General features: G+C 47.2%; 1 protein-coding gene across 2 annotated transcripts in view; it reads left to right on the forward strand.

Moving 5' to 3' along the window:
* USP24 (ubiquitin specific peptidase 24) overlaps positions 1 to 27,506 on the forward strand; it is a 233,216-nt gene that overhangs the window by 142,682 nt on the left and 63,028 nt on the right. The window contains exons 26-46 of one of the 2 annotated variants that reach the window (XM_063939298.1): positions 667 to 765; positions 4,030 to 4,200; positions 4,494 to 4,579; positions 4,660 to 4,753; positions 4,839 to 4,985; positions 5,069 to 5,166; positions 5,262 to 5,357; positions 5,448 to 5,676; positions 6,158 to 6,320; positions 7,282 to 7,437; positions 7,580 to 7,650; positions 8,234 to 8,394; positions 8,581 to 8,642; positions 8,723 to 8,914; positions 9,017 to 9,134; positions 10,090 to 10,234; positions 10,781 to 10,900; positions 11,697 to 11,822; positions 12,200 to 12,298; positions 12,489 to 12,571; positions 20,768 to 20,909. In XM_063939298.1, coding sequence (XP_063795368.1) covers positions 667 to 765; positions 4,030 to 4,200; positions 4,494 to 4,579; positions 4,660 to 4,753; positions 4,839 to 4,985; positions 5,069 to 5,166; positions 5,262 to 5,357; positions 5,448 to 5,676; positions 6,158 to 6,320; positions 7,282 to 7,437; positions 7,580 to 7,650; positions 8,234 to 8,394; positions 8,581 to 8,642; positions 8,723 to 8,914; positions 9,017 to 9,134; positions 10,090 to 10,234; positions 10,781 to 10,900; positions 11,697 to 11,822; positions 12,200 to 12,298; positions 12,489 to 12,571; positions 20,768 to 20,909 — 2,658 coding nt within the window. The remainder of the gene's footprint in view (positions 1 to 666; positions 766 to 4,029; positions 4,201 to 4,493; positions 4,580 to 4,659; positions 4,754 to 4,838; positions 4,986 to 5,068; positions 5,167 to 5,261; positions 5,358 to 5,447; positions 5,677 to 6,157; positions 6,321 to 7,281; positions 7,438 to 7,579; positions 7,651 to 8,233; positions 8,395 to 8,580; positions 8,643 to 8,722; positions 8,915 to 9,016; positions 9,135 to 10,089; positions 10,235 to 10,780; positions 10,901 to 11,696; positions 11,823 to 12,199; positions 12,299 to 12,488; positions 12,572 to 20,767; positions 20,910 to 27,506) is intronic. The other variant, XM_063939299.1, reaches the window with a different exon arrangement.

The following is a 27,506-nucleotide window of genomic DNA, read 5'->3' on the forward strand; positions in this document are numbered from 1 at the left end:
GGGAGATGGGAAAACCAGAGAGTAGGAGGTTGCAGTAGTCCAGGTAGGAGATAACAAGGGTCTGCTTAGTAGAGTTCATAGCCTCCAGGGTGAGGAAAGACTGAATCCTGGAGATGTTCCAGATGTGCAATCGTCAGGATGTGAGAGCATGAATGTAGGGGGCGATGGAGGAGGGAACAGTCAAGGATGACATCCGGAGGATGGATGTGAGTGCGGTAGGAGGGAATAGAGTCGAGATTTCGTGTTTTGGATTTACTCGTTTTTAAACGCCAAATTAGCACAAGTTTGGATTTATCCAGATTTTTCTCATTGGCTATCCAAAAGACATGGCAGCCGGATAGCCAATAAGATACCGTTTTTGAGATGTGCGTGAATCCAAACCCGCACATCGCTAGAATCAGGGAGGCCAGACTGGACAGAGCACAATGCAGTTCTCTATCCTAGGTGATTACAGTCACTAAGGAACACCCTCTCCTTATTACATAGCGGACAAGGCATCATGTAGTATGCCATCAAAATCTGGCGCCACAAATGAATGTGAATATTGTCATGTTAATATCACAAAGTGGTTGTATAATCCTAATAGTCATGCATTTTTGGCTATTATGTATTGAATTTCAGCATGCCTTCTCTCTCTTTACCGTGTTTTTGCTGTTCATGTCCTAGGCCCACAGCAACGAGACCGTCGGCAGCATCCGCTGGAAGGTAGCGAGGCAGCTGAACTGCCCTGTAGAGAACATGCAGATATTTGCTAATGAGACCTTGGTAAGGAATCACAGCTAGTACTATGTACAGAGAATCAATTGTTGGAGTAGCTGATAAAATTGGGTTTTTATAAACGTGCGTTAAATCCTTTTCTGTGAGCCCATTGGGGGACACTGGAACACTTGTATAGGTGCACAGAGGGCTTTTGGGTACTTTTAAAGTCTAAGATCACCCCCCTGTATGCTGCTGCAGCATGCTGAAATACTCTGTTATCTGAAGCCCCAAATTACAAACTGTCCAATACATTTTAGCAACGCCCTCACCAATCTGGTTGAATGTGCCGTGACATTTTAGGCAACCAGCTGTCCTACTTCAATATAAGCCCGAGAAATGACCCAAGTAGTACGACTATCCGTGGGCTACCTGGATACTGTCCAGCCTCTTGTGCGGTTCATGGAGTGCTGTAGAGCAAGCACTAAACCTTACATACAGCGAGGAATCGAATTGTCCGTTCCGGTCCATTCATTATTTAGAGGGAAGCGATACCATGGATTTCCTTTCTTTAAACTGGAGGGCTCGGAGCGAGTCTGAGAAATCGCGTTATCATCTTGCCAAAGGGAATACAGATAAAGGAGAATCCCCACCCAAGCCCCTATTGTGAGGTAGTCCAACACCACCACTATTCCAAGTGATGCAACCATTTGGGTGGCTCCAATTTGAAAATTCAATGTAATGCATAAAGTCTACAATTTATAGCTGCTGGGACCTCGATGATGCCAGTTTAGCCTGTGCATGGGTTATGGTAGTGGAACAGAGGTCTGAAGGGTTTGCAGTCAGGATAGATCCAGCACGCAGTCCTTAGTAGAACACAGTGTGGAGGTGTCCGTATAATTAGGGGAGACTACTTTAGAGGGGATGTAGTTGGCATCCCAACCGGTGACTATCCTAACATCGGAATCCCAATAGTGCTCCCAATACCGCGTGCGGAATCCTGACGTCACAATACTGAAGGTAATTATTAGGCTTAGGGAAAGACTGCGGGAGGGGACAGTATGGTTAGGGGTAGGATAAGGGTTCGAGTACTTATCAAAATGTGTTGGTATTGACCGTCGAGATCCCATACCCAACCGCTTTAGCGTTATTACTGATAATAGAATTGTTAGCCTTCCGTTGCCTTCATGCCTTGTACACTCTGTCTTAAGGCTTGGGAGGCTGACGCTGAATATAAGGGGGGATCTTGAGTCTCAGGGAAGTCTTATTTGTTCTTGAACTGGAGAAGAGTTTTAGCCTGGCCACTGGGAAATGTTTTTTTCTGTCCATAAGGTATCAAAGCCTGGGGGACCCTAGGTTTTGTCTCTCAGGAAAATCTAGAGGCTCCAGAAGGTATTTACAGTAAATATCTAATAGGTAATATAAACTCATTTGTCAGTGGAAAATGCACTTGTTTCCTCCTGCAACCATGTTACCGCATGTCCTGAAGAGGTTCAAATTAGTGTATGCAGTCTATAAATCTGTCGTGTTTAGACCTAATGGTCAACATGCTCAAAAAAATCGACATGTTCATTAGGTCGACAGGTTCAAATGGTTGACATGCCAATGGTTGACACAGCATATGGTCGACGTGTTTTTTCCCCCTCAACTTTTTCATACTTTACCATCCACACGGACTACTATTGAGAATAGTAACTTGCCCGAAGCTTGGGTTTCCTTAATAACTCTACAGTGAAAACGGCAAAAAGAAAAAAGTTGACCTTTGAATGTGTTGATCTTTTGCATCTGTCGACCTTTTATAGGTGGACACAATGACCATGTCGACATTTTGTATGTCAACCTAATGCACGTCAACCATTTGGTGTCGACCTGTTGACTGTCTATCTTAGACACTGTAGATCTATTAAACCGAAACCAAAAATAGAGGAGGTGATTCTGATGGCATCAGACTGGCCAAGAAGATCATTTCAGCTCGCTCGTTTGTTCCATTCTTGCAGGAGAGTTTGGAGAAAGGACTGAGGCTTCATTGAAGTTTCAGATCTGTTTTTTACTCAACCTGTGCACACCATGTGATTCTGTCTGACGGTGGTGAGGGCCATGGTATTAGCCGTGCCACATGCTGGGTTTTTTTTAAGTGCACTTTTCCGTTCATTGCACAAGTCTCTTAGGCATTTTGAGAGATCTGTCCTATCTTATTTATTCTTTGAAGAGGTGAAGGATAGATATAACCCCTGGGATGTATAATAGATTCCCCGGGGAGTCTTCTCTTACTGACCAATGTGTTGTACCCAGTGGGCCATCCACCAGATGTCAAACTTGTACCCTTGCAACTGTAATGAAGCATCAATTCAGTTTCTGGATGAGTTGTGTGGTTTACCCATTTGTCTATCCAGTACTCATGGTCATGGTTGTAGCGGGTGCAGCGAGTGCCATTGCTATGGTGGGGGATGTAGTCGCTATCCCGGCGGTCAGCATACCAACGCCAGGGTACCGTCTGCCAGAATGCCGACAAGGGGCCGAGGACTATTCCCACTCGTGGGTGTCCAAAACACCCATAAAGTGGGAATAGAACCTGTGGCGAGCGCACCGCTCGCCCCCCTGCTGACATTATGGTGGACGGGATCCCGATGTCGTTATGGTGACCGTCGGGATCCCGGCCGCCGGTAACACATACCCAACGCGCTATGGGCAGGGCCGTGACTAGGGGTGTACGAGTGGTGCAGTCACTGCATCTGGCACAGTAATAGCACCCTGCAGCTAGAATCGCATCATTTAGACGCTCCACACTGCAGCCTATACAGTGCTGTTCTTCGCTGGTGGGCTCGAGTGTTGGTTCTTTAGGTCGACATGAGTATTAGGTTGATATGTAATACGTCGACATGGAAAAGATCAGCATGAGTTTTTTTTACTTTTTTTGGCACCCTTTTCTTCAAGAAGAGGGGGGAACCCCAATTAGTGAACCGTGTCCCCTCGCATGGTTCGCTTCTCTCGCCATGCTTCGGGCAAGGTGCCTCGTTGCGCTCGGCACAGGTGACCATTCCCAATTGTAGTCCACGTGGATCGTTAAGTATGAACAAGGTCAGAAAATGAAAAAATTGTGAAAAACTCGTGTCGACCTTTTTCCATGCCTACCTAATGACCGGTGTCCAGTGGGCTTCGGGGGGGTGCATGGCTCATACAGAGCTCTGTAAAGCCCTGTTGCAGCAGTGGCTATGGGGCCTAGAGGTATAAGGGGCCCACCTCTGGGCTGCAACCTAAAGTTGTCTACTCTGTTTCTGGAATAAAATATGTTAAAAAGACACTATGCCATTAATTGTGCCTGCTCTGCTTTAGTTAACAGTAAATAAAGACCAGAAGCTGCTTCATCAGTTGGGCTTTTCAGAAGACCAGGCACTCACCGTAAAGACTTTGGGAAGCGGAACCCCATCAGGAAGCTCTGCAGATGCCTCTGCCAGTTCCAGCAGCAGCAGCTCTGGCTTCAGCTCCTCCTATGCCATGGAACAGGTCAGTGATGCCAAAAACACATCTTTTAAATGCAGTAGCCACAGAAGGCAAGGGTTATCATTTGCCCTCAAACTTCCTAACACCTGTTGGTTACACGTAATAAAAATGATTGTCATACAGTACAGTGTCCAACTATGTCATCTCTCAACTACACCAAGGATTTATGTTATAGTTACGTTAGATACGCCTGTTCCTTGTGGCCAAGTCATATGGTCACATGACCATGTAACTGGTCACATGACCTTGTTTCTTAGTGCAATTGCCCATCTAATAGATTTTCCTCTAAATTGTAGGAGAAGACGCTTCCAGGAGTGGTGATGGCATTGGTGTGTAATGTGTTTGATATGCTTTACCAGCTCGCCAACCTAGAGGAGCAGAGGTAATTGTTTTGTAGAATATTATCACCTAGAATTAGTTTTTTGGTGCTGGATCGTCTGACCATCTATTGTGTCGCTACAGAATAACAGTGAGGGTACGGAAACTTCTGCTGCTGATCCCTACCGATCCGGCCGTGCAGGAGGCTCTCGATCAGCTGGACTCTCTTGGTAGAAAGGTATGTGAATGGTCTGTCCTCCCTCTCAAAGTTTTGTTTTAGCTCCGTTCCCTATTCTTCCACTGATTGTCCTTATTCCAATCAGAAGACACTGCTGTCAGAATCTCAGTCTTCAAAATCCCCATCTCTGTCATCCAAACACCACCAGCCCAGCGCCAGCTCCATCCTCGAGAGCTTGTTCAGGTCTTCTGCTCCTGGCATGTCCACCTTCCGTGTCCTGTACAACCTGGAGGTAATTACATGACCAGCGTTGATGTCTGCCGCAGACCAATTTATATTTTCTTATTCAATTCCTTGACTTCTCATTGATTATAGGTCCTCAGCTCTAAACTGATGCCAACTGCCGACGATGAGATGGCAAGAAACTGTGCCAAGTCATTCTGTGAAAACTTTCTCAAGGCTGGAGGATTGAGGTTGGACATTGTTGCATCTTCAGTTTTGACTCCTTTGTATATATATTCTTTTTTTATTTACTTTTGATTTGCTCAACGTAATTGTTGTCTTGCAGTTTGGTGGTCAATGTCATGCAGAGAGATTCTATTCCTTCCGAAGTAGATTACGAGACGAGACAAGGGGTCTACTCCATTTGTCTACAGCTCGCCAGGTTTGTATCGTTAGCAGTGTCCATCCATCGGTCACAAGTGGGTGATAGGTGTGTGTGCCTGTGTTCTGAAGTGACTTGTTTCCTCGGCAGGTTTCTGTTAGTGGGGCAGACTATGCCATCGACTTTCGACGAAGACCTTACAAAAGATGGAGTTGAAGGGCTGTCATCGAGGCCTTTCCGGAATGCAAGCCGCCAGTCTAGCCGCCAAATGTCCCTTTGCGGGACCCCGGAGAAATCCTCATATCGGCAGCTGTCTGTGTCTGACCGCTCCTCTATCAGGGTGGAGGAGATCATTCCTGCTGCTCGTGTTGCCATTCAGGTGATTTCAGGGGTTCCTGTTGTTCAGATGTTCGTAATGTCATTTGAGGATGCATCCAGGATGCCGGCAGTCAAAATCCCGGCACCGGAATCTCGACACGCATCCAGAAGACCAGCACTGGAATCCCGACACGCATCCAGAAGACCAGCACTGGAATCCCGACTGCTGGCATCCCAATCTTAAGGACTGTTAGGCTTAAGCCGCGGGGAGGTTAGGTTTAGGCACTAGGGGGAGGGTTTAGGGTTAGGCTGCATGGAGGTTGGGATAGGTGTAGGCACCACCAGAGAGGGCAGGAGGGGGGAGTTAAGGTTAGGCTGCGGGAAGGGAGGGTTAGGTGGGGGCAGGGTATACTTACGGAACCCCTGTTGGGATTCTCACCACTGGGATGTTGCTGTCGGTCTTCTGACCGCTATCATTTGGAACGCCGGTCACGCGTATGTATTCCGCCATTTTGTGACCTTTGTTTTTCATGTGCCCTCAGACCATGGAAGTCACTGATTTCACTTGCACCGTGGCCTGCTTCATGAGACTATCTTGGGCAGCAGCGGCCGGAAGGTTGGATCTTGTTGGCAGCAACCAGCCCATTAAAGAAAGCAACAATACCTTGTTTCCTGCCGGACTCCGCAGCAGACTCAGCAGCTCAGGTGTGAGGCGATCACTTCATTATATTATATTCTTACTCTGGCACCTCTGCTATTTGCACAGTGATTTCTTTATAACATTTATATAACAATAGTCTTTAATAGACAGGTCTGAACACCCTGTTGAATTGACGTCTTCGTTTCCCGCAGGGTGTCCTCCGTAATTGTAACCAGACCAACATTTAGCCAATCCAATCAGCACACTAGCAGGAGAAGCGTGGTGTTCTTGTTGGAGGTGTTCCTGTGCATTGTGTTAGTGAGCACGGGGGGGTGGAGAGGGATGTAGGAAATCCGTACTGAACTATGCACAGACCACAGCAATTAATGACACTATATAAAATTATACAATGACCAATCACATCAAAAGAACAGAGTATAAACAGAACATTGCAGAGCCAGCCATTGACAAGATGTAAGTATAAGGAGCGCCTTGTGGGGTAGGCCAGTGCTTGCGAGAGCTTACATCCTAGAGTTAAGGGGCAAGCACACAGGGGTGGCACTAATTAGGGCGTAGCAAAGACAGCGGAGTTAGGAGGGCTGATGGGCTTAAATGATGATGTGAAGTTTGTACGTACCTGGGACAGACCGATATATTCAATACCACCCAGCTGATGATTGTATCAGAAGAATACATGGGCCAGATGTAATGCAGACGGAGTTGGCCGGAGGTGCTGATTGCCGGCCAAACTCTGGCATTTTTTATTTATTTATTAAGCGGCATTCGGTTACAAAGCATGGTTTTGCCTTGTAAATGACTTGCGCTTTAAAAAAAAAAAACGTCCACATTCGGCCGGCAACCCGCGCCTCCGGCCAGCTCGGACGACATTACGTCCAGCCCTATATTTATATAACATGATAATTCCACGTGTTGTGTTCCACTCCCGATCACTGTGAGCCTTACACTTGCCCATTACGTTGCGAAGGATTGGGTCTGCGTTGCATTGACTACTTGTCGTCCTTATAGGAAGTAATTGCAGCTCTGGAAGCGAAGGGGAGGCCACATCTCTTCACGCCTGGATCTGTGTCCGGCAGCAGTCCGTGTCTACCAAAGATGCCATAATTGCTGGAGAGGCCTTGTCCCTGCTAGTCACGTGTCTGCAGCTGCGCAGCCAGCAACTGGGTATGTAGCAAATGGTTAGCTCTTGAAGGACACAGATTGTGGACATACATTAAATCCTAGTGTCCAGGTCCTAGCATAATGAGCCTGTGGTTCTGCAACTCACGCTGCTTTTTTTTTGGTCTAAATGACTATCTCTATGCAGGTTCTTTCTACAATCTGCCTTCAGTCGCTGACTTCACCATTGATATCCTCCTGGGATCTCCGAGCGCGGAGGTGAGCTTTGCCGGGAATGTAGGGGGTCATTCCGAGTTGATCGCTAGATAAAAATGTTTGCAGCGATTAAGTGAAAAAGCGGCACTTCTGCGCATGCGGCACAGTGCACACGCGCAACGTACTTTCACAACAGCCGATTTAGTTTTACACAAGATCTAGCGAGACTTTTCATTCGCAATGGCCGCCGCAGAGTGACATGAAGGGGGCGTTTCTGGGTGTCAACTAACCGTTTTCAGAGAGTGTTCGGAAAAACGCAGGCGTGCCAGGAAAAACGCAGGCGTGGCTGGGAGAACGCAGGGCATGTTTGTGACATCAAATCCGAGACTGAATGGTCTGAAGTGATCGCAAGCGCTGAGTAGGTCTGAAACTACTCTAAAACTACACAATTTTGTTTTTGTAGCCGCTCTGCGATCCTTTCGTTCGCCCTTCTGCTAAGCTAAAATACACTCCCAGTGGGAGGCTGCATAGCGTTTGCACGGCTACTAAATACTGCTAGCGAGCGAACAACTCTGAATGACCACCATAAGACGTAACCATTAGACCAGCTCAAACGCTGCTCAACTTTTATCTTTGTTTGTCGTAGATTCGACATGTGGCCTGTGACCAGCTGTACACCCTGAGCCAGACTGACACCTCCGCATACCCAGACGTACAGAAGCCCAATCTCTTCCTGCTGAACGTCATCCTGTCTGCACAACTGCCGCTGTGGTCGCCGACCAGTATAATGCGCGGCATTAACCAGAGGTAGGAGCCCATATATGGGAGGATTGGAAATTCCTGTCTTTTAGCGATAAGTGAAAGTATTCACACAAGATATATGCATGTGATTGGTTCAGCTTGTGTGGACATTGCCTGTTCGCACCGTGTGTTGCTTTAGTATTAATGCTTTTAAATGGAAATTCATTACTTGCTCATGTTTGTGTGTTTTAGGTTGTTGGCACAGTGTACAGAGTATTTTGATTTGAGATGTCAGCTCCTCGACGACTTAACGTGTAAGTTTAGCTGCTTTTTCTACAGAAGTAATTATCTGATTAAATGCATTGGGTTACAATAACACACTTTAATAACACAGCGTCGGAGATGGAACAGTTGAGCATTAGTCCGGCAACCATGTTGGAGGATGAGATCACTTGGCTGGATAACTTCGAGCCCAACCGCACAGCAGAGTGCGAGACCAGCGACGCGGACAACGTGTGGCTGGCCGGCCACCTCCGGCTGATCAAAACACTCCTCTCGCTGTGTGGTACTGAGAAAGAAATGCTCGGTGAGTGTCTATCCACTAGTACAGGCACCCCAATGACAATCCAATGTGCCGTACCCCCTTCTGAATCATGTCTGTCCCTGTTAATGTGTTCTTATTGTACAGGTCCCTCTCTGATTAAACAGCTCCTGGATGATTTCCTGTTCCGTGCCTCAAAAATAATCTTAAATAGTCACTCGCCAGCTGGTAGCGGTGCACTAAGCCAGCAAGACTTCCACCCCAGGTAAGAGCATTACATTCTCCATCAGGGTCCACCTTTACTATACAGCCTCCTGCTTCTGCTCTATCTATATAAGGACTGTATTCATGAATTTGTAGATGTTGGCGACCTCAAGCTTATTGGTTGCCTAAGACGTCTTAGTTTGAGTAAATGTAAAGTTTACCAACTCCCAAAAAGGCCTCTCTCTCTTGGTAGTAACCAGAGCAGAGGTGAACTCCTACATCAATGGACCCCAAAGTAGAAATCAGGTTTGGCCCGTGCGATGGTGAATCTATAAGCAGGAGTGCTCAACATTTGGCCCTCGAGCTGTTGTGGAACTGCATATCCCAACATTCCCTGCCACAGTTTTAGCATTCCCTAATAGCAAAACGGTGGCAGGGCATGCTGAGATGTGTAGTTCCACAGTAGCTTGAGGGCCTCATGTAGAGCACCCCTGCTCAACATACTTGAGACTGTGACATCACTGCATATATGCTTGGCCTATGTATGCTCATAAGAGGCCTCCACTGCCCTCTTTTGGCGTTGCTGAGCCCCACTCATAGGAGCCATATCCATGCGCCAGAGCCAGACCTGATGTGTCACAGAGCAACCAATATCCGTGAGAATTGATTCTACCAAACATACATGGGGGGATATTCAATTGTTTGATAAGTCAGTTGGGCGTCTCCCCCCCCCCCCCCCCCACCCCCACCCCACCCCCTATCTAATAGACAGAAAACAGACACCCACCCGACATTTCAAACATTTAAATTCCCCCCATTGTGTTTAGTGGATAGTCTGCTTTCTCCTGACTTTTATCTGTACAGTAGGTGACCGGTGCACCTTCATATCTGTAGGCAGCATGCTGCCTGTTTGTGTCCTAGGAACATTCTGCAGAGCTGTATGGTGTCTTATAAATGAGCCCAGCTTAAAGTCCGGGTTCTGTGCCCCTCTGATCTAGCTCTGCTCATTACTTCAGATGCAGCTCTGTGAACAGCAGGCTGGCGGCATACGAGGTGTTGGTGATGCTGGCAGAGAGTTCCCTGGCTAATCTCCACCTCATCACTAAGGAGCTGCTATCAATGCACCATCAGCCAGATCCTGCACTCACCAAGGAATTCGATGTGGGTATAATATAATTATGTGCAATATTTAACCTAACCCATGTGCTGAATGTGAGCAAGTTTCCTCGCAGGTAGCCAGACACTGAATTTTATTTGCATACACAGACGCAGCTTGTCCGACATCATCACACTGGGGGAAAATAGAGATTATTCACATATGTTGTTGTATATTTACATCTCACCGCGTCTGCGATACTTACCCTGTGTCGGCTCTGGCGTTGCAGGGTTCTCCCCTCTCTTGTTCTGTCCCTCCTCCGTCGTTGCAGTGCGAGCCCTTGGCAGTGTAGCTGTCCACATCACAGTGCTTTAGTAGATTATATAGATAAGACCCGTATAGCATTAGTGTAGTAATAACTTCTACCACAATGGCGGCTGTCGGAAAAAGCTCCATTTCTTCTTCAGGATCCACAGGGATAACCATTGGGTGTAGGTGGTTGGAGAGGACCGGGCACCAAACAGTATTTGCAGGCTATTTCTGTGCACATTTTTTAGCTTCTAGGTTTATGCTCTCCATAGTGATACAATTTTCCTATTTTAATATTACAGTATCTCCCACCTGTTGACAGCAGATCAAACTCTGGGTTTGTCGGCCTTAAGAACGGAGGAGCGACCTGTTACATGAACGCCGTCTTTCAGCAGTTGTACATGCAGCCGGGTCTTCCTGAGGTCCGGTATTCACTAGAAATCTACTGTGGATCAGCCTTTATGAAAGAGTTGCTGAATTGTTTCTGTCTGCCTACCGGCTGAGTGTTGCAAAAGCAGTATCACCTGTACATGTGTGACTTCACACTGAATGTTTGTCAAGTGTTCCCTTGCAAGACACAGCATCAACCTTCTAGTAACCTTCATGAGCATCCCATTATATTAATTACTAGTAACGGCACCCCAGTGTTGCACCCCCCTCCCCCCTTCACTTCTGTCTGTCCTACCCTCTTACCACTACACTGTATAAACTAGTCCCATGCTGTCATTTTGTGTTCATATTATGGGTGATATCCAATTATCCCCGTTAAAACATTGGGTCCAAAAAACGTTTTTCCGATGTTTCACCAGTTTTTTTTTTTTACAGGCTATCCTGTTAAATCGCATGTAAAAACAAAACAAAACCCTTTCTCCCAAAAACACACAGGTTCAGTGAAACCTGTGTGTTTTCGGGTGAAACAGCCCCGTTTTCGGACAAAAACGGGGCTGTTTCCGGGGATTCTGCTTCGCCTGCCGGAGGCGCGTGCTGCGGCTTATCGGGGCTAATTAGTTAGCCCCCGGCAGGACAATTAGCCCCGGTAAAAAAAACGGGGCTAATTGGATATCCCCCTGTAACTCTTGTTTTATGTTCCCTGGTAATGACATTTTATGACCACATTAGGAGACCAGTCCCAGCGTATTTTGTTCCATGACAATTCTGAGATAATGGTTTGTTGTATCTCATGTCCTCCGTGTGACCTGAGGCTCTTGTGTCACGCAGGCATTACTCTCCATGGAAGATGAAACCGATAATCCAGATGACAGCGTCTTCTATCAGGTCCAGTCTCTGTTTGGCCATTTGATGGAGAGCAAGCTGCAGTACTACGTGCCTGAGAACTTCTGGAAGGTTTTTTCCTTAAAAAGATGACCCTAAACCATAACTAGTAGTGACGTCACAGGGGGGTGATATATCAAACCCTCTAAAGAGTGGATAAGTGCCCGTAGCAACCAGTGAGCTTCTACGGATTCATTTATAGACTCTAGTTGATAAATTCTAGCTAGAAGCTGATCCGCTCTTCGGAAGGCTTGAGGCATTTTCCCCATGGTAACATTCTCACATCCATATAGAACGTTTATATAACTATAGCATACAATATCACTGTAATGTATTATTTAAATAAGCCTAATTATGTTTTGTTATATATGACCTAGTGCAGGTTCATGTTGCGTGAGGGCGTTCTATAGCAAATAGTGAGTGTCTAAACTGTCATCTGCAATGTTTAGATCTTCAAGATGTGGAACAAAGAGCTGTACGTCCGAGAGCAACAGGACGCCTATGAGTTCTTCACCAGCCTCATAGACCAGATGGATGAGTATCTCAAGGTATTGAACTCCGTTTTGTACCGCGTTAGTTGTTGGGCAGTTCTTATTGTTACCGGCTGCCCATTATCGATTGATATTCAGTTCTGTGGTCCACTGCATTGTCACAGACAGCGTGGTGTGTCTCCTACACTAGTAACACTTGCTTGAGATTTTCTGACTAGTCCCTACGGTTTTTCCCCTCCCTATGCAGAAAATGGGCCGGGATCAGTTCTTTAAGAACACATTTCAGGGCATCTACTCAGACCAAAAGATCTGCAAGGATTGTCCCCACAGGTCAGTGCTGAGAACGGACAAGGACTGCTGATTGTAATGATGTGTGTGTATATATACTTGTGTCTATATCTTTTTTTTTTTTTTTTACAATCTATTTTTATTAAAGTATTAAAGAAACTTTGACAAAAGGGTACAAAGAATATTACAATGCATAGACATACAGTGTAGAATGACAAGCAACAATAGACTATATATGTAAAGTCGTACATAAAGTCACTCAATCAAAAGGAGACGAGAACAAATTTAGATATACATTGTGATCAGTGAAGCAGTGTCTCCGATGAGATGGAAGCTGTCGTAGTAGAGTACCAAAGTTTCAAACGTTATCCATAAAATAAAACAATAAATCCTAGTGAACCAAACAAAAGATCAGAGTAACGAAAGGAAATAAGAAGAACACAGTTAATATAAATAGAATAAAACTAGCAAAAAGAGAAGCAGAAGAAAGTCAGAGTAGAGCCACTCCTATATGAGAGTCCCACAGGGGAAAGGCGTTATAGGGACTTGGGTGTCTATCACTTCTGCACGTCTTATAATTGCCCCTTTTATTCCTGCTTTTTGCTGTAAGATTGTCATACATAAAGAGCCATAAACCCTAAATAACGTGCTGACCTAGTATGCAAAGGTCTTCTTCACAATGCAGAGTTTCCCATACTGTGGGAAATAGTATGCTGGCCACTCGTGGTGATTTAGTTGGCCACGTTTATGGCATTAAGCCCAATTGGCCTGCCATAGCAATGCAAGTGCGGTTCCCCTTTATATAGTATATACAGTACATACCTTGTCAAAATGATATCTACTATGGAATGGCCTGAGGACGGCAGAGTTGGAGGCATCAGTCTGTCTCCGTAAAAGCAGCCAAATCTATAGTCCTCTTGAAGTGATATTATAGGGTGCACATTAGGTGTCTAGCATTTTATGTAACTTTTCACCCCACTGCAAGCTATAGTCCTGAGACATAGGGAGCCTGCTATGTGTAGTCTGCAGTGTTCCACATGATCCTATCCCTGCATCTGCCGCATTCTGACATTTCTCCATGTTGTTGAATGTTCTCAGGAGCTGGGTTATATAAAGTGACTTGCATCACATATAATCCATCAATAGTGTGGTGCGCTATATTATATTGTACGTACATCTAGATTGTGAGCTGTCATAAGCAGGTCCCTCTGTGTCCCCCATCTGCTGTCCCCACCCTCTATATCAGCCTCCTATGTACTTGTTCTCTGTCCAGGTGGTGATGCACACGTATGTTATAATAATGCCTATTTCTCTGACGTCCTAGTGGATGCTGGGGACTCCGTAAGGACCATGGGGAATAGCGGCTCCGCAGGAGACTGGGCACAGCTAAGAAAGATTTAGGACTACCTGGTGTGCACTGGCTCCTCCCACTATGACCCTCCTCCAGACCTCAGTTAGAATCCTGTGCCCGGCTGAGCTGGATGCACATTAGGGGCTCTCCTGAGCTCCTAGAGAGAAAGTATATTTAGGTTTTTTATTTTACAGTGAGATCTGCTGGCAACAGACTCACTGCAGCGAGGGACTAAGGGGAGAAGAAGCGAACCTACCTAACTGGTGGTAGCTTGGGCTTCTTAGGCTACTGGACACCATTAGCTCCAGAGGGATCGACCGCATGGAACAGGCCATTGATGTTCGGTCCCAGAGCCGCGCCGCCGTCCCCCTTACAGAGCCAGAAGCAAGAAGAGTCCGGAAAATCGGCGGCAGAAGACATCAGTCTTCACCAAGGCAGCGCACAGCACTGCAGCTGTGCGCCATTGCTCCTCATACACACTTCACACTCCGGTCACTGAGGGTGCAGGGCGCTGGGGGGAGGGGCGCCCTGAGCAGCAATAAAAACACCTTGGCTGGCAAATATATCACAATATATAGCCCCAGAGGCTATATATGTGATAAATACCCCTGCCAGAATCCATTAAAAAGCGGGAGAAAAGTCAGCGAAAAAGGGGCGGAGCTATCTCCCTCAGCACACTGGCGCCATTTCTCCCTCACAGCTCCGCTGGAAGGAAGCTCCCTGGCTCTCCCCTGCAGTCTACACTACAGAAAGGGTAAAAAAGAGAGGGGGGGCACTAAATTTAGGCGCAATATACATATAGCAGCTATGTACACTCGTACCTCAAACTGTCTTTCTGCTATCTCTTCCTGGATGTCTCAGCGCTTTCTTAAACTCAACATGTCTAAGACTGAGCTGATCATCTTCCCACCCTCCCGCACAGCCTCACCTCCCACAATCTCATTATCCATTGATGGCACAACTATCTCCCCTAGCCCCCAAGTACGCTGTCTTGGCGTAATCCTTGACTCCTCCCTCTCCTTCAAACCACACATTCAGCACCTCTCACAAACCTGTCATTTTCATCTCAAAAACATTTCTAGAATCAGACCTTTTCTCACACAGGATGCCACTAAGATCATTATTCACTCACTGATTATTTCCAGACTGGACTACTGTAATCTCCTCTTAACTGGTCTCCCTGACAATCACCTCTCTCCACTCCAATCTATCCTCAATGCTGCTGCCCGGCTCATCTTCCTCACCAAACGCACTACGTCTACCTCCCCCCTCCTACAGGCCCTCCACTGGCTTCCCTTCCCTTTCAGAATCCAATTCAAACTTCTCACACTCACTTACAAAGCACTCACCCACTCCTCTCCCATCTACATCTCTGACCTTATCTCCCTTTACTCTCCCACCCGTCCTCTTCGCTCTGCTAATGCACGCCGTCTCTCCTGTCTTCTGATTACTTCCTCCCACTCCTATCTCCAAGATTTTTCACGTGCTGCTCCATTTCTCTGGAATTCTTTACCTCTCCCCCTCAGACTCTCCACCTCTCTACAAAACTTCAAACGGGCTCTTAAGACCCATTTCTTTACCAAACCTAGCCAAATCTCAACATAACCCTCTGTTCCACGCTCTCTATGTACCCCATCTGTGTCATCCCTGTCTGTCTACCCCTCCCCTTAGAATGTAAGCTCTCACGAGTAGGGCCCTCTTCCCTCATGTGCTTATACTTTTCTTACTTTAATAATCCTCAACTGCCCAAATCACGCAGTTTTTTGACCACCTGGAACTTATCTCTATGTATACTGGTGTAGTTATGCTTAGTTGCCCTGTACTTGTCCTATATTGTATTCAACTGTAAGTCACTGTGTTCCTATTTTTTTATGTGCATTTGTACTCTGTAATCGGGCGCTGCGGAACCCTTGTGGCGCCATATAAATAAAGGATAATAATAATAATAATAAGGGGATATAATTTAGTTAATCCCTGTATTATATAGCGCGCTGGTGTGTGCTGGCATACTCTCTCTCTGTCTCCCCAAAGGGCTTTGTGGGGTCCTGTCTTCTGTCAGAGCATTCCCTGTGTGTGTGCGGTGTGTCGGTACGGCTGTGTCGACATGTTTGATGAGGAGGCTTATGTGGAGGAGGAGCAGGTGCCTATAAATGTGTTGTCACCCCCTGCGGGGCAGACACCTGAGTGGATGGACTTGTGGAAGGAATTACGCTAAAGTGTAGACTCCTTACATAAAAAATTTGACGACATGCCAAATGCGGGGCAGCCGGCTTCTCAGCCCGTGCCTGCCCAGACGTCTCAAAGGCCATCAGGGGCTCTAAAACGCCCGCTACCTCAGATGGCAGACACAGATGTCGACACGGATACTGATACCAGTGTCGACGACGAAGAGACTAATGTAATGTCCAATAGGGCCACTCGTTATATGATTGAGGAAATGTTAAATGTTTTACACTTTTCTGATGTGACCCCAGGTACCACAAAAAAGGGTATTATGTTTGGGGAGAAAAAACTACCAGTAGTTTTTCCCCCTTCTGAAGAATTAAATGCAGTGTGTGAAGTAGCGTGGGCTTCCCCCGATAAAAAATTGGTGATTTCTAAAAAGTTACTAATGGCGTACCCTTTCCCGCCAGAGGATAGGTCACGCTGGGAAACACCCCCTAGGGTGGATAAAGCGCTTACACGCTTATCAAAAAAGGTGGCACTACCGTCTCCGGATACGGCCGCCCTAAAGGAACCTGCTGATAGAAAGCAGGAACATCTCCTGAAGGCTATTTATACGCACACTGGTATTATACTGAGACCAGCTATTGCTTCAGCATGGATGTGCAGTGCTGCAGCTGCGTGGTCGGATTCCCTGTCGGAAAACATTGACACCCTAGACAGGGACACTATATTGCTAAACATACCACATGTCCCCTCACAACCAAAGAAAGCACCGTATTATCAGGTACAGTCCTTTCGTCCCCAAAAGAACAAGCGGGGTAGAGGCGCGTCCTTTCTGCCCAGAGGCAGAGGTAGGGGGAAAAAGCTGCAGCATACAGCCAGTTCCCAGGAACAAAAGTCCTCCCCCGCTTCTTCTGCTAAGTCCGCCGCATGACGCTGGGGCTCAACAGGCGGAGCCAGGTCCGGTGGGGGCCCGTCTCAAAAACTTCAGCAATCAGTGGGCTCGCTCACAAGTAAATCCCTGGATCCTTCAAGTGGTATCTCAGGGGTACAGGCTGGAATTCGAGACATTTCCCGCCCGCCGTTTCCTCAAATCTGCCTTGCCAACGACTCCCTCAGGCAGGGAGGCTGTGATAGAGGCAATTCACAAGCTGTATTCCCAGCAGGTGATAATCAAGGTGCCCCTACTTCAACAAGGACGGGGTTACTATTCCACAATGTTTGTGGTACCGAAACCGGACGGTTCGGTGAGACCCATTTTGAATTTAAAATCCTTGAACACATATATAAAAAAATTCAAGTTCAAGATGGAATCGCTCAGGGCGGCTATTGCAAGCCTGGAAGAGGGGGATTACATGGTATCTCTGGACATCAAGGATGCTTACCTGCATGTCCCCATTTACCATCCTCACCAGGAGTACCTCAGATTTGTGGTACAGGATTGTCATTACCAATTCCAGACGTTGCTGTTCGGCCTGTCCACGGCACCGAGGGTATTTACCAAGGTAATGGCCGAAATGATGATACTCCTTCGAAAAAAGGGAGTTTTAATTATCCCATACTTGGACGATCTCCTGATAAAGGCGAGGTCCAGAGAGCAGTTGTTGGTCGGCGTAGCGCTATCTCAGGAGGTGCTACACCAGCACGGTTGGATTCTGAATATTCCAAAGTCACAGCTGGTTCCTGCGACACGTCTACTGTTCCTGGGGATGATTCTGGACACAGTCCAGAAAAAAGTGTTTCTCCCGGAGGAGAAAGCCAAGGAGCTGTCATCTCTAGTCAGAGGCCTCCTGAAACCGAAACAGGTGTCGGTGCATCACTGCACGCGAGTCCTGGGTAACATGGTAGCTTCCTACGAAGCAATTCCATTCGGCAGGTTCCATGTCAGAACTTTTCAGTGGGACCTGTTGGACCAGTGGTCCGGATCGCATCTTCAAATGCATCGGTTGATAACCCTGTCTCCAAGGACCAGGGTGTCTCTGTTGTGGTGGCTGCAGAGTGCTCATCCCAAAGAGGGCCGCAGATTCGGCATACAGGACTGGGTCCTGGTGACCACGGATGCCAGCCTTCGAGGCTGGGGGGCAGTCACACGGGGAAGAAACTTCCAAGGACTTTGGTCAAGTCAGGAAACTTCCCTACACATAAATGTTCTGGAACTAAGGGCCATTTACAATGCCCTAAGTCAGGCAAAGCCCCTGCTTCAAAATCAGCCGGTTCTGATCCAGTCAGACAACATCATGGCAGTCGCCCATGTAAACCGACAGGGCGGCACAAGAAACAGGACGGCGATGGCAGAAGCCACAAGGATTCTCCGATGGGCGGAAAATCACGTGTTAGCACTGCCAGCAGTGTTCATTCCGGGAGTGGACAACTGGGAAGCAGACTTCCTCAGCAGGCACGACCTCCACCCGGGAGAGTGGGGACTTCATCCAGAAGTTTTCCAAATAATTGTAAACCGTTGGGAAAGGCCACAGGTGGACATGATGGCGTCCCGCCTAAACAAAAAGCTACAAAAGTATTGCGCCAGGTCAAGAGACCCGCAGGCGATAGCTGTGGACGCTCTAGTGACACCGTGGGTGTACCGGTCGGTTTATGTGTTCCCTCCTCTTCCTCTCATACTCAAGGTACTGAGGATAATACGGAGAAGAGGAGTAAGGACTATACTCATTGTTCCGGATTGGCCAAGAAGAGCTTGGTACCCGGAACTTCAAGAAATGATATCAGAGGACCCATGGCCTCTACCGCTCAGACAAGACCTGCTGCTGCAGGGTCCCTGTCTGTTCCAAGACTTACCGCGGCTGCGTTTGACGGCATGGCGGTTGAACACCGGATCCTGAAGGAAAAGGGCATTTCGGAGGAAGTCATTCCTACGCTGATTAAGGCTAGGAAAGAAGTAACCGCAAACCATTATCACTGCATATGGCGAAAATATGTTGCGTGGTGTGAGGCCAGGAAGGCCCCAACGGAGGAATTTCAGCTGGGTCGATATCAGCACTTCCTACAGTCAGGGGTGACTATGGGCCTAAAACTGGGTTCCATTAAGGTCCAGATTTCGGCTCTGTCGATTTTCTTCCAAAAAGAACTGGCTTCACTACCTGAAGTTCAGACATTTGTCAAAGGAGTGCTCCATATTCAGCCTCCTTTTGTGCCTCCAGTGGCACCGTGGGACCTCAACGTGGTGTTGGGTTTCCTAAAGTCACATTGGTTTGAGCCACTTAAAACCGTGGATTTAAAATATCTCACGTGGAAAGTGGTCATGCTTTTGGCCTTGGCTTCGGCTAGGCGTGTGTCGGAATTGGCGGCTTTATCATGTAAAAGCCCCTATTTGATTTTCCATATGGATAGGGCAGAATTGAGGACTCGTCCCCAGTTTCTTCCTAAGGTGGTATCAGCTTTTCACTTGAACCAACCTATCGTGGTGCCTGCGGCTACTAGGGACTTGGAGGACTCCAAGTTACTGGACGTAGTCAGGGCCTTGAAAATTTATGTTTCCAGGACGGCTGGAGTCAAAAAGACTGACTCGCTATTTATCCTGTATGCACCCAACAAGCTGGGTGCTCCTGCTTCGAAGCAGACTATTGCTCGCTGGATTTGTAGCACAATTCAGCTTGCGCATTCTGCGGCTGGCCTGCCGCAGCCTAAATCGGTAAAAGCCCATTCCACGAGGAAGGTGGGCTCTTCTTGGGCGGCTGCCCGAGGGGTCTCGGCTTTACAACTTTGCCGAGCTGCTACTTGGTCAGGGGCAAACACGTTTGCAAAATTCTACAAATTTGATACCCTGGCTGAGGAGGACCTTGAGTTCTCTCATTCGGTGCTGCAGAGTCATCCGCACTCTCCCGCCCGTTTGGGAGCTTTGGTATAATCCCCATGGTCTTTACGGAGTCCCCAGCATCCACTAGGACGTCAGAGAAAATAAGATTTTACTCACCGGTAAATCTATTTCTCGTAGTCCGTAGTGGATACTGGGCGCCAGTCCCAAGTGCGGACTGTCTGCAATACTTGTATATAGTTATTGTTACCTAAAAGGGTTATTGTTGAGCCATCTGTTGAGAGGCTCTGTTATGTTCATACTGTTAACTGGGTATAATATCACGAGTTATACGGTGTGATTGGTGTGGCTGGTATGAGTCTTACCCGGGATTCAAAATCCTTCCTTATTGTGTCAGCTCTTCCGGGCACAGTATCCTAACTGAGGTCTGGAGGAGGGTCATAGTGGGAGGAGCCAGTGCACACCAGGTAGTCCTAAATCTTTCTTAGCTGTGCCCAGTCTCCTGCGGAGCCGCTATTCCCCATGGTCCTTACGGAGTCCCCAGCATCCACTACGGACTACGAGAAATAGATTTACCGGTGAGTAAAATCTTATTTTGATATTCCAAAGTGTCAGAAAGTTTTAGAACAAAGTAAAGGATTTTCACGAAGTAGTTAAAGCATGCTTACTTACCTTTTGTGAATAAAGCCATCGTGGCCCTGCCCCCACAACACAATGCCATGCCACGGTTCTAGGCTATAATGCACAGGGGATCACATCAAGTCACCCCCGTCCAATGTATACATCTAATAAAACGCAGAACGTGTCATGCCATCCTACTTACAGTGTCCTTCTGACACGGTTTCCTGGTTGTGAAAGGTTTGATTGATGGGATGATGAAATGCGCTATGGAGTTACATTTCCATGTTGATTGGCTGATGTGCTTTATTTAACCATGAAATGTCTGTTACAGATATGAGCGAGAGGAAGCATTCATGGCTCTGAATTTAGGAGTGACCTCCTGCCAAAGCCTAGAGATTTCCCTCGACCAGTTTGTGAGGGGAGAGGTCCTTGAGGGGAGCAATGCGTATTACTGTGAGAAGTGCAAAGAGAAGGTGAGCACAGAGGTTTAATGAATGACCCTTCTATCAGTAGTGATGCTCCCACTCCAAGACTACCCTCTGCCTGGGGATGGTGTTGTGGTCTTACCTTGTAGGGGCTGTAAAATCTCCTAACTACCATATGTATACTATTAGCGCAGATAGGTTATAGCTGCCAACCCATTACATAGAAACTTAGGGGTTGATGTGTCAAGCAGTGAAAAGAGAAGTTGCCCATAGCAACCAATCAGGATACCCCTATCTTTTTAAAGCACGTACTTGATCAATGTTTGCTCAAAGCTGTGGGCAACTTGTCTACTGTTGGGCTCTTTTCTCTGTTTGATTCATCAACACCTTAGTTGAGGTAGAACTAATCTATACACAGCAACGTTTTATTCCCAAGGAATTTGAGATTATAGCTACTATACGTCTTATGATAGGCATAGCCATAGTGCCCCCTTACAGATCAGACTTCACCAAATCCCCTGTTATACTATGTGGCGTATGTTACATATTCTACCGCAGTGGCGCACGCAGGGGGGGTTTGAGTACCCAGAAACCCCCCCTTCCCATGGACCACATGGGTTTTTCTAATGTCCACAGTCCTGCGAATCGCGAACGCGGCATTTCTCTTTCATCCACTAGGGGACACTGGAGTCCTTATACATTAGGGGTGTGAAGCTTGCAACCGGAGGTGTGGCACAATCTAACATTAGAATTGTCTGCACAGCCGGCTCCTCCCCCTTCACATCCCTCCTCCCTCAGTTTTGAAAATTGTGCTGGAGGTAGCACATGGAGCTTTGAGCTCCTGACTAGAAAATTTTTATTTTTTTTCTATTTTTTTTCCTTTCTCTCTTGTTATGGGCTGCGTCACACTAATGAAAAGGGAGACAAAAGCCACAGATTTATGAGAGACAAAGATCCTTCTTGAAGGGATCTGCATCTCTCGACAGCAGGGAGCAGTGCCCTGCAGAAAAGGTTTAATAATGGAAGCGGCTCCCTATGAAAAGGGAGACAAAGCCAGCAAGTGTGTCAGGAGACAAAGATCCCTGTTTGAAGGGACCTGCATCTCCCGACAGGAGATCCTCATCACGGAGTACAGTGAGTACTGGGGTAAAACCAACCCTTCGATAGCTCAGCTAGACATAGTAGCTGCTGCGTCCCCTTTACAGTTCGGGCTGTGAGGATTGCAAATCGGCTGGTGACATTTTTATTTAATATTTATTTATTTATTTTAATTTTTGGGTGTCATTTTCCCCTTTTTCCATAGAAGGGATAAGTTTGTCCAGCCGGTTCCAGTACCTTTGCTTCCGTCATCCCTAAGGCTTTCCCTTCCTAATTTAAGGAGTAAAAGCGTGGCGTAATACCCTAGTACTGGGTTTAATTAGCATGTCTAAAGCATCAACCAAGACTACTAAGACCTGCTATGTTTGTACGAAATGTAACAAGAAGAGCAAAAGGGTTGGTTGCTCCGGGGTGTGCGACTCCTGCTTAGCAAGGACACTCCACCTGGGAGCAGTGCTCCGCCTAGGTCATGCATAGATCTCAGAGGAGATGGCGGAATCCCGCAGACAGCAATTGGAATGGGCTGCAGGATTCACTAAGACGATGGAGGAGTTTCTCATCAAGTTAACGCCGCGAGCACATGCAGAAACAAATGTGCGCAAGGCAGTTAAAAGACCTCTTCCTATCATAACGGAAAGGACACGATTTTCCAGAAGTAGACACGACAATCTCGTGTATTGAGTCCTTGATTGAGGCGGTAAAAGAGATCCTAGACTTCAAGGCGGAAGACGTCAAGAAACCAGAAGAATTCGATTTTTTTTTTCGAATCACAAAAGCCACGTTCTGCGGTGTTTCCCATTCCTAAATCCCTCCAATCTCAGATGAAGGAGGCTTATAAACAGCCGGACAAACGCTTTCAATCTCCAAATAAGTTTCAAGCGTCTTATCCCCTACCCAAGGGTGTTATGGATAGGTGGCAGATATTACACCTGTAGTGGAGGCTTCCCTAGGGAGGTTATCGAAGAAGACAATATTGCCGATACCTAAATTGACGACTTTAAAGAACGTCCGATCGGAAAGTTGACACTACTTTGAAATCAATATTCATGGCAGCAGGTGCAGCACTGAGACCTGCGATCGTATGTGCTTGGGTCAACAAGGCCATGGGCGAGTGGTCTAGACGTATTGTACAAGCTATTTAGGAGGAAAATAGCTTAGAAGAGATTACACAACTGGCAGACCACATTCGAGAATCTGCTTCATACTTGTGTCAGGCCTCCCAAGATCTTAGCATTCGCGCATCTCCACTTAAGTTATATCAGCAAACGGATTTTATGGCTCAGAGAATGGCAAGGCGACTCTGACACCAAGAAGGCAGTTGAATCCATCCCCTTTGGGGGAGAGATGCTTTTCGGAGCTAAGTTGGATAAGTGGATTTCGCAGAGGGAATTCTACCTGTCTGCCTACTCCATATACGAGAGCCGTTCCACAGGCTAGAAGAGGATATTCGGGACCAGCGTTTAATTCATTTAGATCGCGGTCCTTTCGAAGCCAAGGACGAGGTTTTGATACACAAGTCCGTGGAGGCAGAGGTAGAGGCCGCACACAGGCAGCAACGGGATACAGCTGTTGACAAAAGCGCGGCATGACGGTCTTCCGGCCCACCTGGGATCTCCTTTAGTGGGCGCCCGTCTGGAAGGTTTTCGACACATATGAACCATCACCTGTCCAGATCTTTGGATCAATGACATAATCTCCCAGGGGTACAGACTGGATTTTCACAGTCAGTTTTTTACAACGGGTTTGCCTCAATGCCCTCAGAAGGCAGAAGCACTACTGATTCCAAAATTATTACGGTCAGGGGTCATTACTACAGTTCCCGCCTCTCAGAGGGGAACGGGTTTTTTTATTCCAGTCTTATTGTCGTGCCAAAGCCAGACGGAACGGTCAGGCCGATACTCCATTTAAAAGTTTTAAACCAGTTTCTAAAGATATGCAAATTCAAAATGGAATCAATCCAGTTAAAGGATGCATACCTGCATATTCCAATTTGGGCTCCCCACCAAGCTTACCTAAGGTTTGCACTGGTGAGGGATCATTACCAATTCAGAGCTCTACAATTCGGCCTATCATCAACCCCAAGGATCTTCACGAAGATAATGGCAATTATGGTTGCGGGGTTGAGAATGTTGGGAGTCACGATAATACCCTATCTAGACGATATTCGGATCAAGGCCTCCTCTCAAGAGAAGCTGATCAAAGATGTTCAGGCGTTATCACCAATTTCTCATTCAACACGGATGGATTGTGACCTTCCAGAAATCCAACCTCACTCCGACTCCACGAATTAAATTCCTGGGTCTCATCTTGGACAAGGTGCAGTTAAAGATTTTTCTGCCAGAATCCAAGATCAAGGATATACAGAAGTTAGTAGATCAAGTACTAAGGCCACCGTCAGTGTCTCTGTGACTCTTTGTACAACTTCTCGGAAAAAGGGTGGCGTCGTTCGAAGATCTCCAGTACGGCAGACTTCATTCCCGACCGTTCCAGATAAACCTCCTGGCTCAGGGAGCTGGTTCACACTGGTTTCTTCATCAACGGATCCAACTGCAACCACACGTACGAGTCTCCTTGATTTGGTGGTCGTTACACAAGAATCTCACAGCAGGGAAGAGATTCGGGATATGGAATTGGAGGATCCTGACAACGGACGCCAGCATCAGAGGTTGGGGGGCCGTCTTCGAGGACCATCAGTTTCAGGGTAGATGGACGTTACAGGAGAGCAGATTACCCATCAACATTCTCGAGCTAAGAGCAGTTTACAATGCACTTCTCACCAAAGACTTAGTAGTGAATCAGTGCGTGAGGGTACAATCGGACAATGTCACAACGACGGCTTACATAAACCGTCAGGGAGGAACGAGGAGCAGAATGGCGTTAAGAGAAGCCACAAAGATAATGTTGTGGGCGGAGAGGCGAGACGTCATCCTTTCGGCAGTGTTCATTCCAGGTGTGGAGAACTGGGAAGCAGATTATCTCAGTCGACAGGGAGAGTGGTGCCTGCATCCACGGGTTTTCAACATGGTGGTGCGTAGATGGGGTCTTCCTCAAGTGGACCTAATGGCGTCTCGGCAGAACCACCAGATGCCCAGATAGGTGTCCAGAACAAGGGATCCAGCAGCAGGAGGAGTGGACGCATTAACACTTCCTTGGGGTTACGAAAAGGTTTACATATTTCCGCCGTTCCCTCTCATTCCCAGGGTTCTGCAGAGGTTGAAACGAGAGCGAGTGTGGGCGATTCTAATCGCACCAGATTGGCCACGCAGGAGTTGGTACTCGGATGTACAAGGATTGCTAGCGGAGGATCCGTGGCGGTTACCTCAGAGAGTGGACCTGCTATCTCAAGGCCCGTTTCCTCATCCGGACCTGAACAGGCTGCGTTTAACGGCGTGGCTATTGAGACCAGGATCTTACGGAAAAGAGGGATACCTACAACGGCTATTCTTACGATGGTTGCGACTCGAAAACCGGTCACGGCCATACATTACTACAGAATTTGGAAATTTCCACTTATCCAGACTGTTACTTTTCCTTCAGGCCGGCCTAGACTTAGGTCTGAGCCTGGGATCTCTAAAGGTTCAAGTGTCGGCTCTTTCTATCCTTTTTCAACACTTTTTACAGGGGGTTTTGAGAATACAGCCCCCGTTTCGTCCTCCCACTGCACCGTGGGATCTCAATTTGGTATTAGATTTTTTGAAGTCGCCACACTTTGAGCCGTTACCTAGAACAGACCTGAAACATCTTTCTTGGAAGGTAACATTGTTACTAGCCTTGGCATCGGCTACGCGGTTTTCTGAGTTAGGAGCCTTATCGTGTAAGAGTCCTTTATTTGAATTTTCATGAGGATCGGGCGGAACTCTGTACAAGAGCGGATTTCCTTCCTAAAGTTGTTTCGGGGTTTCATGTAAATCAGCATGTGGTCCCATCTTCCAGTGTCTGGTAGATGGGGATGTATTCTTGGATGTGTCACAGCATTGCGGGTTTACGTACAGATTACGTCATCCTTTAGGAGGTCGGACCATTTATTTGTCCTGTATGATGGGCCAAAGAAGGTTGGCCGGTTTCTAAGCAGTCTCTGTCTAGATGGATCTGACTTGCCATTCGGCGTGCTTATGTTTCCTGTGGTAAACAGCTTCCGGTACAGACGGGTGCTCATACCACCCGATCAGTGGGTGCCTCCTGTGCGGCTGCCAGAGGTGTTTCCACGACTCAACTTTGCATAGCGGCGACGTGGTCCTCAGCCCACACGTTCGCGAAATTTTACAGGTTTGATACCTTTGCGTCCGAGGATTCTAAGTTCGGACGTTTGGTTTTACAGGCAACAGACAGCACTCCCTCCCCCGGGGATAACTTTGGGACGTCCCCAAATGTATAAGGACTCCAGTGTCCCCTAGTGGATGAAAGAGAAAAGAGGATCCTCTAGGGGACACTGGACGCCCGCCTCGGTGCTGTCAGCCTGTTGTGTTTGGGTTATTGTTCACAGTTCGTTCAAACGGTGTTTGTTCCGGTTAAAGAAGTTCTTGGATACTGTTTGTTCTATTGTACAGTTCGGTTCCTCGCCAGGGCGGTAGTCTCATGTCCTATTCTCTCAGTCACATTTTCAAAACTGAGGGAGGAGGGATGTGAAGGGGGAGGAGCCGGCTGTGCAGACAATTCTAATGTTAGATTGTGCCACACCTCCGGTTGCAAGCTTCACACCCCTAATGTATAAGGACTCCAGTGTCCCCTAGAGGATTCAGAGAAATGGATTTATCGGTAAGTACCAAAATCCTCTTTTTGCCACGAATCGAGATCGCTGCATTTTGCCGCGATTCGCGGGTCCGTGGGGAGATGGCAGAGGCACTGTAACTCTGTGATGCAAGTTTCATAGAATTAAAAATTAGGCCCCGCCCCCTGCGGCATTTTGCCGCGAATTGCGGGCTTGTGGGGAGGGGGTGAAGCCTAATTATGTAAGGTGGCTGGCTTCACTGAACAATCTCAACTCGTGCTGCAGTGCCTACAATGTGTAAAGTAAGTGAAAGTGTGTGTGTGTGTGTGATGCATTTGCTTCTAGTTAATGTATTGATAGAAGGAATAATGCATATATGTGTGTAGTGCTAAAATATATATATATATATATTTATATCTATATATATATATGTGTGTGTATATATATATATATATATATATATATATACATGCTGTGCTCAGTACTCAGTGCGCTTGCCTGGCTCCCTACTCTTCCGACTCTCCCAGCTCCGTGAATGGTCTGTGACAGCAGCTCCATCTGAAGGAAGATGGCAGCCATGGGCACCGAACACACTGCCCCCCATATGCCCCACAGATGTCACTTGTCATGTCTGTATAGTAATGGTGGCTACGCGTGCACTGGGAGGTCAGGAAACCCCCCCCCCCCCTATAAATCCTGCGTTTGCCACTGTACCGGCAGCATTAAGACCAACAGTTGAAGCCCAAGCTTTATTTGTATAGTAGCCCTTTGTCTAGGACTGTAACAGAGATGTCTGGCAGATGTGTGATGAATGGAGCGAAACTCTGGCGCGCAGTATT

Source organism: Pseudophryne corroboree, chromosome 9 (assembly GCF_028390025.1).
Source record: "Pseudophryne corroboree isolate aPseCor3 chromosome 9, aPseCor3.hap2, whole genome shotgun sequence".
Classification (NCBI taxonomy): Eukaryota; Metazoa; Chordata; class Amphibia; order Anura; family Myobatrachidae; genus Pseudophryne; species Pseudophryne corroboree.